The following is a 12,549-nucleotide window of genomic DNA, read 5'->3' as shown; positions in this document are numbered from 1 at the left end:
CGATCTCTCTACTCTAAGCATTTTCCAAGATTTCTGGTTTCCCTCACCAACTCCATCCTTTGTCACCAGATCTGGTCGGGATTTAAAACGAGTTCTAAAGCACAAGATCCTTCTAAATATCAAATTTCATTAAGATCTGATAACCCGTTCGTAAGTTACAAATACCTCATTTTTTAAATTTTTCCGAATTACTAACACCCCCCCCCCAACTCCACCAAAGAGAGCACATCCGGTCCGGTTATGTCAATCACGTATCTTGGACTTGTGCTTACTCTTCCCACCAAGTTTCATCAAGGTCTCTCCGCTTTAAGGGTTTTCCAAGATTTGTGGTCCCCCTCCCCCCCAATGACCCTGGATCTGGTCGGGATTCAAAATAAGAGATCTGAGCTACTAGGTCCTTCTAAATATGGAATTTCACTAAGATCTGATCACTCCTTCGTAAGTTATAAATATACCTCATTTTTTCTATTTTTTAGAACTAATCCATTCCCCCCAACTCCCCCAAAGAGAGCGGGCTCGTACCGGTTATTTCAATCACGTATCTAGGACTTGTGCTAATTTTTCCCACCAAGTTTCATCCCGATCCCTCCACTCTAAGCGTTTTCCAGGATTTTAGGTCCCCCCTCCCCCTCCTCCCCCATAGTTTTGGGATCTCAGCCATTTTTCCCAACAATAAAAAAAAGATGATATACGTTTTCACTCAGCTTTGCTTCAAATGCAACCTTTGCTTCCCGTCAACCAGTACTGATTGAACTTTCTGTTTCAAGTTTTTTATTTTTATGATGAGTGAGTGTAGTCATTTTTTTTTAATATAATTCAATTGCTTAACAAATTATGAGAAACACAACTTTTAATGCTGAAATTTTCAATTAAAATTAAAATTTGTCAACATTTTGAGCTTATTCGTGTTTTCGAAAACTGAAATTTAAGTACATGGGTAACTTCTGTCAATAAAACTTTTTATACCAAATTCGAAAATATAATTGGGATCTGCCATTAATAATTAGTTTGCCCTTTTTAAACTTTTGGGTTTTGAATTTTCTTTCTTCAAAAAAGTTTTCTTTTTGATTGTATTTGTAAATATAAACTTAATCGCAAACTGATTGTTCTGTTATTTGATTAATAATAATTGTTCAATATTCTTGAAATTTTGAGATTCAGTGCTTGAAGTTTTCTTTTTCGAACGTTGAATTTGTTTAAAAAAAATTAATTTAGTTATGAACAAATTGCCACCAACAAAACATTTTAAGCTGAGCTCATAAAATACAATTGAAATTTTTTTAATAACTTTGGGAATATTTTTTAACATTCTCCTTTCGTTGCATTTAATATATACATTGCTTATTTTTAAATAAATATTTCCTATCCCTATTTGATTGTTATGTAATTTCACAGTAGGCTAATCATTTTGAATAACTTTTAACTAAACTAACCGAAACCCCATTTTTTAAAAATAAGATAGAACAGTACAAAAAATTCCCACAAAGACAAGATTTTAAGCTGAACTTAAAGATGCAATGAAGTTTGTCAGTGATTTTTGAAACTATCAGAATTTTTTTTTTTTTTTAAGTTCTCTTCGTTTGGTATAAAGGGGTGTTTTGACTAATTTCAAAAATAAAATTTCAATTATTTAGGGAATTCCTACAGATCCAACTTTAAATACTAAATTTGGACAATTGGATTTTGCCTTGTAATAATTTACCCATACTTTTTTAGTCTTTTTATTTATAAATTTAAAAACAATTATTTTCTGCACAATTCAGAAATCCAATTAGAATCTGTCTGTAATAATTTATCAGTGCCTTTTCAAAACTTTTGAAAAGGCACTGATAAATACAACAAACGGTTTAATTCTATTTGCCACAGAATTAATTCAAGTTCATAAGCAAATGTGCCTAACGATACAAAAAAGTTCAGAAAAAGAAAAAATTTCGATTTTCCCACGTTATTTTAAACCCTTTTATGAATATACATGACTTAAACCTTTAGGCTACTTTAAAAAATGATAAATGGAGAATAGTTCAAAATGGCATAAATTAGCCATTATCCGTAAATAACCACTTGTTGAGAGATATATTTACTTTGAAACTGATGCACGAAAAAAAAGAAGTTATACACTGTTACACACTAGAGACAAAAAATGGAGAGGGGGGTGGTAAATTTACAGTTTTCTCAATTACTCTGCCAGGCTAGAAATGGATATGTTTTTTATGCTTCACCTAATGCACCTCAATGCATCTTTTCATGCATGTTCCAAATATACTAGTTGCTGCTCTCACAAATGCACCCCCCCCCCAATGGGGCTAGCCATAGGCTATGGTCAAAACTTTCCTACTTTCGCTATTTTGTTTTTCAATCTAATGGAATATCCATTTCTTCCTATCTGAATTCTGGCACATGCAATACATATACCAAACTACCTAAGAGCACCCCCAGAAAGTCTTGAAAAACTTGAGTGTTCCATTGCTGAGTATCACATCAATTAGAGAGCCGGTGAAAAGGCTGCATGACAGTAGCTGGAACACAACCCAACTCTTGAAGCTGAAGAACATCTGCTACACTAGAAGCTCTTCAGAAAACACTCATAAACTACCATTGCCAACTCCCAACCCTGATGAAAAGACTTACGTGTACATTCTAGTAACAGTGATCCCAGACTGAAAGAAAGAAGCTCCTTTAGGTGAAAGCTCAGAGATATCAGCAGCAATTGAGGTTTTCTGCTCCAGCAGTTCATTAGCATGATGTAGCTCTTCTTCAAGTTTGGAAATCGTAGTCTGAAGGTTCTCGACATCTTCAGCATGGCGTAGTTTTTCTTCCTCCAGTTGCGTTTCATAATCTCCACATGATTCAACAGCCTTTTTAAGAGTTTCCTACAAATAACACATTTAGACACCAGAAACAATGGCCTTTTACCAGAAAACAAAGGTATACCTGACATCATTTAGTTTAACATAAGAAAAAAAATAGGGCTTAAGAGCTTCTTGTATAAAAACCTATTCAGGAGATCTAAGACACTTAAGATTAAAAGAAAAATCATATGGGGAAACTGAAACCTTGTAATTGCTTATTCTGTAGTTGTAGAGATCATGAATATATTTGAAGTTTCTTGGGGGGGGGGGGGGTAGAGAACCCAAACATAGACCAAAAAACTCTTTTTCCTTAGTCAGTCTGAAGCTTACAGCCTGAAGTCGCTGGGACAAGGGGAAACCTAATGTCAAAACAACTGGTTGGGGGCAAAGATCCTCAAAAATGGGCCATAAAAAGTTTTTGAACCATCATGATCCCATGAATCTAGGAAAAGATTCAAATAAGTTGTTTATAAGTTGTTAATACCAGGCTTAAGATGCAAAGACGTAGTAATTACAGAAAATACTTGGTAATATATCAGTGCTGACATAGACTTTATTGTGCAATTTCTTGCTATTTCAATGTTCCACTTTTGACGTCAAATTAAGGAAAAACGCACATCATCCATAAATTTTAGCAATTTATCAACAGATGAAACTATGGTGTGGATCAGGCGTTGTTCTTAAGCAAAGACACAACACAAATACACAAGACCATCGAAAGACATAATCAATTTCCCTCTTAATGAATCAACAAGGCAGTCCCCATGCGAATCACTCCTACTTAGAGAACACGGATTTCTGGCAAGTCTATGCGCTTTTGAACGAATTGCCTGCATGTACTAGCAATAATTTACTTGCAACCCACAACGAAAAAAGAAAGCAGGGTAACAAAAAAAGAGAAACTAATCCTTAAACAAGGAAAACCATACAAAACATCACTCTAAACGGGTATGCATGTGACATTGTGGACAGATACTATACTAGGTACTGAGGGCTACTTTGCCAAGAAGCTCTGTAAGCTTTAAACGGATGTCGGGGAGTTCATAAACAGTTTTGAGGTTTTGGTTCCTAGATCACGGAGGTAGCTATAATGAAAACAAGAAAAACGGGAATGATACGATCAAATATCTTCGTTGTGAAAAATAGGGTAGATTCCCGAAAGAGACGAAACAGAGTTTTCAGTAAAAATGAATATAATTTAGCCAAAATCTTTTGTATTACATCTGCCTCGGTTGGCACAATTTTGAAAAAAACAACTTTTTTTTTAATCAGCGACGACGTGAGTCCAGAGAGTATATAATATTTTATTAATAGCTGTTCTTTACTACCAAAAAAGAAAAGTCGGTGGTATAAAGAAGAGTTTTTAGACCACAGGGGTCGTATTATGACAATTAAATATATGATATTCGCGCTTTGATAGGTTAAGAGACATCCCGATCTTTCAAAATTTGTAGGGAACAATCAAAATAGAGGGAAAGTCTCTTTCAGTTATGTTAGTTAAAAATCGATCATCTGTCTGAAAAAGCCAGATAATAAATATTTACTGAATCAAAAATAAAAGTAGAAGGAAAGAGAATAGGATAAACGAAATGTAAAATTTTAAAATCAACGGGCAAAAGACAGCTTCTCGCCAGACTCGTCGAAGCACTGGAATTTTAATTATAAAAACTGACCTGTTAAAAAAAAAAAAATCATAAATCTGTATCTATAAATCAAAAATATCTATAAAAAAGAAATTGAATACTAATATCTAGAATAGAGTCGGAATAAGGATGACGCAGAATGTAGATCAACGGTACATGATTAAATTTTGTGTTGTAATGGGCAAGAATGGTGCAGATGCACTTAAGATACTTCAACAAGCCTATGGGGATGGCACCATGTTCTACAACCAAACTTTCGAGTGGCACAAGAAGCTTCAGATTCTTGTGCCACAGAATCAACGTCGGCAGTAGGTCGACGACGACGAGCACTCAAGGTGCTATTCAACGACCAAAACTGACAATACGATGGATAATGTGCAAAAGCTTTTAAATAGTGATCGATGATTGGGTGTTTAGATATTAGCTGAAATGTGCCAAAATGCATGCAAACAATGCGTGCAAAAATGGTCCTCCAAGGTGCTCACCAAAAAAATGAAGAATCAGCGTCTCACGACGTGTCAGGAGCTGCTTGAACATTATGAAACCAATTCTGACTTCTTAGACAGAGTCAATACAGGTGACAAGACATGTGTTTTTGAGTAAGATCCCGAAGCCACACAGCAGAGCAGGAAGTGGCACACAATTAGGCCTACTCGATCAAAAAAGGAAGAACCAGCAAATTGTGGTTAAAGCCCATCCTCGTCGGTTTTGAGACCAAGGGTTCAATTCATCACGAATCGGTGTCCCGAGAACAGACTATTGATAGCCGGTAATACTGTGAAGTGCTAGAACGGTTAAGGGACAGGTTCAACACCCCAAAGAGACAATTGTGACGATTTGATAATGCACCATGGTAATAGACCGAGTCACGCCGGGTTCGGAGACAGATCGAAGCTTATGAGGGGTGGGAAAACCATTGAAGGAGGTGCATCGGGTTGGGAGAACAGTACTTTGAGAAGTACTAACTCATTTGTACGTACATGTTCAATGAAATGATTTTTTACGGCGAAAATACCGTAAAACAAAGTCATAGTGTCCGTAAGCCTGGCCTATTTTATGTCACAGTAGGGGATTCGAGTTGAAACGTTCAGGTACGTTTGTTGAGAGTGGGGCGACGACTTCCAATTCCTCACATTTTATCTGTACATCTCTGCTTTCTAGCATATATGACAAATGTGGCCCAAAACCTAAAAATGTTGGCTACTATTGTTTTAGTTTGTCCCCTCTTCTGCCTAAATTCCCATGTGTTTCTCCTCTCCTAAAAATGCCAATATTTTTTCTGATCTGTTTACGCTAATAATATACTGTCAATTTTTGAAATTCCTCCGACTCTCAAATCGCTTAACACCTAAATACTCGATAGGAACATCCTATAAAGAAAATGAAGCGGGGATTACTCAACAAATCTTTTTCAAAATACTAAAATAGCATTGGTTCGATTTTTAACCCCTCTAAAAGTTGAAAAAGTGACTCGTGGCAAGAAAAAAGTGACCAAAATATCGTCAGCGCAGGGTCAGAAGTACATCTTCTTGAATTCTCGAAGACCTTATCCATCATTCCCAAATTTTTATTTTCATTGTGATTCTCTTTATCGTTTATTTATATTTACTTCGCATACAAAGGTAAAATGAATCACAGCAAAAAAAAGAACATTTAATAAGCACGATACAAAAAAAAACAACATTCAGATACATGTATCAAGCTAAACGGCGTCACCGAGCATGAGATCAGTTCCCCTTAGACGTCTCCAGAAGCAATGTGATCACAGTTTGCTTTCATTTGTAAATGTTATCGACCATTTTTTTTCTGTAGCTGCAACGTCTTTTGTATGAAAGTTCAGTTAATCTCTTATTCCCTGAGAACTTCACAGGATAGCCTGGGTGACATTGATTTCTTCCAGATTATTACGGTCGATCCCTTTTATTCAGTCTATCAGGTCCCTCCTTTAATAAACTGTTGGTAACCTTTTGTTTTGACGCATTTTTCTTGTTGTGTTTGTAGGTCTTCCTGCAGATTCGACAGCGTTTCCTTTCTTTTTTCTCGATCTTCTAGCACCTTAGCTTTTTCTGGGTCAGCGTCACACTTCTTTCTTATAGCCTCCTCTTGAGCTTTCTCGTATTCACACTGAGCTTCCAAGATGGTTCAAGTAACTGTCCCGAGCTCCCCATGCAAGTTTCATCAGGTCATATGTGATAGGAAAATTCTCATAATTGTCTCCAAACCTTTTTAACCAGTTAGGAACTGTAAGCTTCTCAGTTAATATTCTTTCTCCCAATGCTGCGTTCTGTTCAGACATGAATCTTTCCTGATAGTGAGAAATACCTCTCAATATTTGCGGTTCCATGGGATAAACAGAGCGCTGCTTTGACAACACCTCCATGGTTTGGGTACTTACTTTTCCCAAACAAATCATCACCCATTATTCAACTCTCGTCGTAGCTTCCAAGTCTGGATCCTTCTCAAGCTGCACAAGCTTCCACTCAATATCTTTCAAACTTCTCGCTGTGAGATGACAGCACCTGCTTTCAGGAGTGCGGCAGAGTTGCTCTTCTAGGAGATATCTTTTAGCAAGTAGGAAACTAAAGCTCTGAAGTGATTGTACCCTCATCAGGAAAGATTTCTTATGAGATTCTTCAACATCTTTCAGGTAATTACAAGACAATAGGATGTCTGCTAGGCTCTTTCTATTTGACGAATTATCTAGTAGTTTAGGATATAGACTCTTAGCCATTGCTACAGCACCCTTTTCGTTCAAGATAAGTCCAGCCAGCAAGATTATGAGCTTCCTTAGCTCTGGAAATAAGAGTCGGATCAGTGGTTCATCACGCTGAAATTTTTCAGTGAAGTCTGCAAAGTAGTCAGCACTGTCCACAATAAACTGCAACTCTTGCCATCATGTTTGGACCATTAAGCAGCTTTGCAATCAACAGATACAAGTTCGAAATCATAAGTATTTAGTTTTTCTTAGGGATAACTTCAGAAAGTACTCAATCAATGGTTCCTATTCCAAGAAAAACCTTCACGAAGCTGGGACTAGTGTAAGCCGTCTGGTGGGCACTTGCTTTTTGAAGCTTCCAGTTGTTGCAGCCATCTCTTGCTGAATCTTCTCCTCTAATCTAGCCGGCTAGCCCCAAAAGAAATAGTACACAACGATCACCAACTTTGAAACATCGTTCGCAATAGCCTCTAGTCCTGTTCGGAAAGCATTATTGACAAAATGGATTCTACATCTCCCGATATCTAAAAAGTCTTTGCTTTGATCTCCAGTTATTTGATCCTTTTTCCCTGTTCATTAATCGCCAAACTTATTTATGAACGAAAGATCCTTCATTCCTTATCATCAGAGCATTTTTGAGGCATTACGAATTGGCATCAAACATCTCACGTTTTCAGTCTTCTGTAAATAATTTCTGAGATCACACTGGCTAATCATGATAAAACGAAAAACACAGTAAAGAAAAAGGAAACGACGATAATACAAGCCAGTGAAAACGTAGACTACAATGAAAATATTTCGGTCAAAACCCCCGCTTGACGGTCCTCAGTGCACGATACAAAATAAAAAATTACTGATAAAAATCCAAAGATACTATAAAAAATCAAACCTTAAAACCAACCCAAAAACTAAAATGAAAAGACCCTTTCAAAGTAACGGTGAAAGGGTAACTGAATAAAATACAATTCTGAATGGGTATTCAATTTTTCAGTTTATGCGGAGCATTTTTAAAGGCCAATCGCTTCCCAGGTAAAAAAAAAACATCAAAGATTCAGTTAGGTTCCAAAACATGATTTTGTTGATTTAAATGAAAACGATCAGGATTAATTAGTTCATTATAAATGGGGCTTAAACAGGTTTCTTCGGTATCTCTATTAAGAGCCACCTTTCGGTGAATGGGCTTTTTTTTTATCTCAACTGTCTCCCTAAAAACTTGCATGAGACCTTTAACGTGGGCAATATTGGAGGTGCTGTCAAATAAACTGAAACGGTGTGGATTGCCATAGACATGTTGAGCCAAGGTTGAGCCATCCTCGTTTCTCTCTTCTTTTCTGTTTCGTCGTTTTGTTAAATCTTCTGCTTTTGCATAACCAATGAAATAGGTAGCTAAGTGACGACTGACACTTTCTCAGACTAGAATCTTACTTGAAACTGAATTTCTTTCTTACTCGCTTCGTTTGTCATCTCAGCTAACTCAATAACACAGTAGGCATAATTTATATCACTCAAAAGCATCCTCCAAAAAGTGAGCTGACAAAGCGTCGGTTATGATGTATGTAAAGCGTCGGTTTATCAGCCTCAACAGCGAAGTCCTTGGGCATCCCATCCCCAAACATAGCTTTGAAAGATGTTGTGATACCATCCCAAGAAATAGCAAGAAAATTCGAAGAGACTGTTTTCAGCGCCCAGATAAGTTCAGCTTTCAAAGTGTTGTCCTTCAAACAAACGAAGGGCAAGTCAGAGTTAGAAGGCAAAGAGTCTACACTAGTGTTAGCGTGAGAAGCTACTGCCATCCGTAGCTGCAAAGGATTGAACTTATTGAGCTCCATAGTTTTTATGCCTTTTGAGCAGCTCAATGTACAGATACACAACACAAGCAGCAGAAAAATGCAGCAGCATCACTGATCACTTTAGTACACCAATCTTTATAGGCCCAACCAGTGGAATCGTCTTTTGACAGCCATTCCTTCAAAAATTTTCACTTCTTCATTGTGCAGGTCTCACTCCAGCATGAATTTACTGAAAAAAGAAAAGGAAAATAAAATATAAGCTCAATTTTATGTAAAAATCAAAGAAAAATGCCATCTTAACTTTATTACACGTTTGATCCATAAAAATCTTATTTCCATGAAAATTACAATCTTTACATATACCAAGGTTATAGATGTTATTTATGTTGCGGTGACGACACTCTTCCATTGTTGAACTTATATCAAGTACATACAATGAAGAGCAATCCAGTCTTAACACTTCAGTTGAAAATCAAATATTGGAGCTTACCTTGGCAGCTGCCGATGTTACGTCTGTCCACAAAAAAAGCGTCAGAGTTGAGACCAGCCATGTACTTGGGGACAGCCTCTAAAAGTGAAATCCGTGCAGCGGAAAAAAAATTCTCAAATCATTCCAGTCTAAACGGGGTTTGCATTTGCCTGGAAGTACAAATTCTTGGGAAAAAAAACTTAGCCTTTTTCATAACTAAAGTGACCTAGTGACCATTTCTTGAAAATAGAGACAAACAGTGACCTTTAGCTGAAATAATGACAACATAGGAGACCTGTTATTTGTTACGAACAACAGCATGTCAGGTTTTATTGGTGTGTATGTGTGTGTGGGAGGAGGGGAATGACCATACAATAAAATACACAATAAAAATTAATATAAGAGCCCAGTACGAAAATCAGAAAAAGAAAGCTTAATGGCACAGTTGTTACAAAAATTACAAACTAGAACAAAATACTAACTTGGAGTTGTTTGCATTTCTCAACAGCTTGTTCAGCTGCTTTCTCAGCAAGTTGTTCGTGTTCTTTGTACATCTCTGTCATTTTCTTTTGAGCAAGCAATTCATTCCTCAGTCCAGATTTAACCTGATTGTCAACATCAGCAAATGAACGAATACGGTCACTCAATTCATCAATTGACTTTAACTGGTCATCACATTTTTCTTTTAGCCTAAAATAGTCGAAAATGAAGTTTCTTTTATAGATTTTTAAGTTTTTTTGCTCTCCCTGGCAACATTTCCTATGTAGTCTACTTTAAAGGTGCCAAGGCTATTCTATTCATTAATTTGACCAAAAAAAAAACCCTCAACGCTGCCACTTAAAACCAATCCATAAACTTACAATACCTTAGAAATTGTATTTCAAGCATTTGACAGCTTTTGAGCCTAGTACAACAATTTCTTCATAAGATATATCATTGCGAAAATTTCAGACATTTGCCGGCTTTTGAGCATAGCATTTGAGCCTGCTAAAAGAATTCCTTCATAAGATATACCCTATTACTATGAAAATTTCAAACATTTGACAGCTTTTGAGTCTAATACAAACATTCCTTCATAAGCTATTTCATTGTGAAAGTTTCAAGCATTCTACAGCTTTTGAGCCTAGTAAAAGAATTCCTTCTTAGATATATTAAATTAAAAAAACAAGTTTTTTCAACTGAAAGTAAGGAGCAACATTAAAACTTAGAACAAACAGAAATTATTACATATACAAAAGGGGTTGCCTCTTCCTCAACACCTCACTCTTTACGCTAAAGCTTTTTAGTACTTTTGAAAAAAAAAGATTCTTTTTGTTCCAATTAAATGACCCCTGTGTTTCAGGAGTCATCCTTAAAGAATTGGGAGACAATTCAAACTTTAGCGTAAAGAGAGAGGTGTTGAGGAGGCAACACCCTTCATATACAAAATAATTTCTATTCGTTTTAAGTTTTAATGTTGCTCCTTACTTTCGGTTGAAAAAAACTTGTTTTTTATTTAATTTCTGATCGTTTTCTAAATCATCCCACGAAATCTGGCCCCACCTCTATGGAGAAATATCCTCCCCATGGATATATTCTCCAGATAATTCAATGCTGGTGAAAATTTACCCAAGACCCTAAACAACTCCGCCCTTGAAATTGAGACGGAAAAGAGAAAGCCAGAAACATAAAAAGAATTTTATATAGGAATTCTGTCAAAATTCCCCCAGTGTACATATTTTCCTCTGATAAGTTCACTTCCTGGAAACTTCCCTCCCCATGGAAAATTCCCCCGTGAAAAAATCCCAGCAGAAAATTGGTCTTCCCATCCTAAAATATATGCATGTTTCCCAATAACAAATACTATGCATAAACAATGGGCAATTTTTATAGCTTAAAAGAACTTCCCATGGGAATGTAGGATTCATATATCTAAAGGCATAGTTACGGTGTCTTTGAACTATGATGAACACAATGGCTATTTCAAAATTTTAATTAGACGCTTTTGGAGAAAAAGGGGTGGGGGAGGGGGCATAGTTGCCCTCCAATTTTTTGGTCACTTAAAAAGGGCCTTATAAATTTTAATTTCCGTTCGAATGAGCCCTCTAAGGCTATTCTAGGACCACTGGGTCAATACGATCGCCCTTGGGGGGAAAAAACACAAAAACCAACAAACATGCATCCATGATCTTTCTTCTGGCAAAAAAATACAAAATTCCACATTTTAAAAATAACTTTAATACCTCTACGATAGGGTTCTCTGACACACTGAATCTGAAAGTGTTATTTTCATTAAGATTCTATTACTTTTAGGGGGTGTTTCCCCCTCTTTTCGAAAATAGGGTAAATTTTCTCAGGCTTGTAACCTTTGAGGGGTAAGACCAAACTTAATGAACCTTATATATTTGAAATTAGCACAAAAATATTATTCTTTTGATATATCTCTTGGTTTCCCAATAACAAATACTATGCATAAACAATGAGCAATTTTTATAGCTTAAAAGAACTTCCCATGGGAATGTGGGATTCATATATCTAAAGGCAAGGTTACGGTGTCTTTGAACTACGATGAACATAATGGCTATTTCAAAATTTTAATTAGACGGTTTTGGAGAAAAAGAGGTGGGGGAGGGGGCATAGTTGCACTCCAATTTTTTTGGTCACTTAAAAAGGGCCTTATAAATGTTAATTTCCGTTCGAATGAGCCCTCTAAGGCTATTCTAGGACCACTGGGTCAATACGATCGCCCTTGGGGGGAAAAAACACAAAAACAAACAAACATGCATCCATGATCTTTCTTCTGGCAAAAAATACAAAATTCCACATTTTAATAATAACTTTAATACCTCTACGATAGGGTTCTCTAACACATTGAATCTGACAGTGTTATTTTCATTAAGACTCTATTACTTTTAGGGGGTGTTTCCCCCTCTTTTCGAAAATAGGGTAAATTTTCTCAGGCTTGTAACCTTTGAGGGCTAAGACCAAACTTAATGAACCTTATATATTTGAAATTAGCACAAAAATCTTATTCTTTTGATATATCTCTTGGTATCAAAATTCCGTTTTTAGAGTTTCGGTTACTATTCAGCCGGGTGGCTCC

The 12,549-nt window shown here is 36.4% G+C and overlaps 1 protein-coding gene across 1 annotated transcript in view; it reads right to left on the bottom strand.

Annotated features, from left to right (window-relative positions):
- Positions 1–12,549, bottom strand: part of LOC136026139 (nucleoprotein TPR-like) — a gene marked incomplete at its 3' end in the record, with an annotated part of 74,418 nt that overhangs the window by 43,153 nt on the left and 18,716 nt on the right. The window contains 2 exon segments of the mRNA XM_065702439.1: positions 2,629–2,870; positions 9,950–10,157. Coding sequence (XP_065558511.1) covers positions 2,629–2,870; positions 9,950–10,157 — 450 coding nt within the window.

Source organism: Artemia franciscana, chromosome 4 (genome assembly GCF_032884065.1).
Source record: "Artemia franciscana chromosome 4, ASM3288406v1, whole genome shotgun sequence".
Lineage (NCBI taxonomy): Eukaryota > Metazoa > Arthropoda > Branchiopoda > Anostraca > Artemiidae > Artemia > Artemia franciscana.
This window is presented reverse-complemented; position numbering and strand designations above follow the sequence as displayed.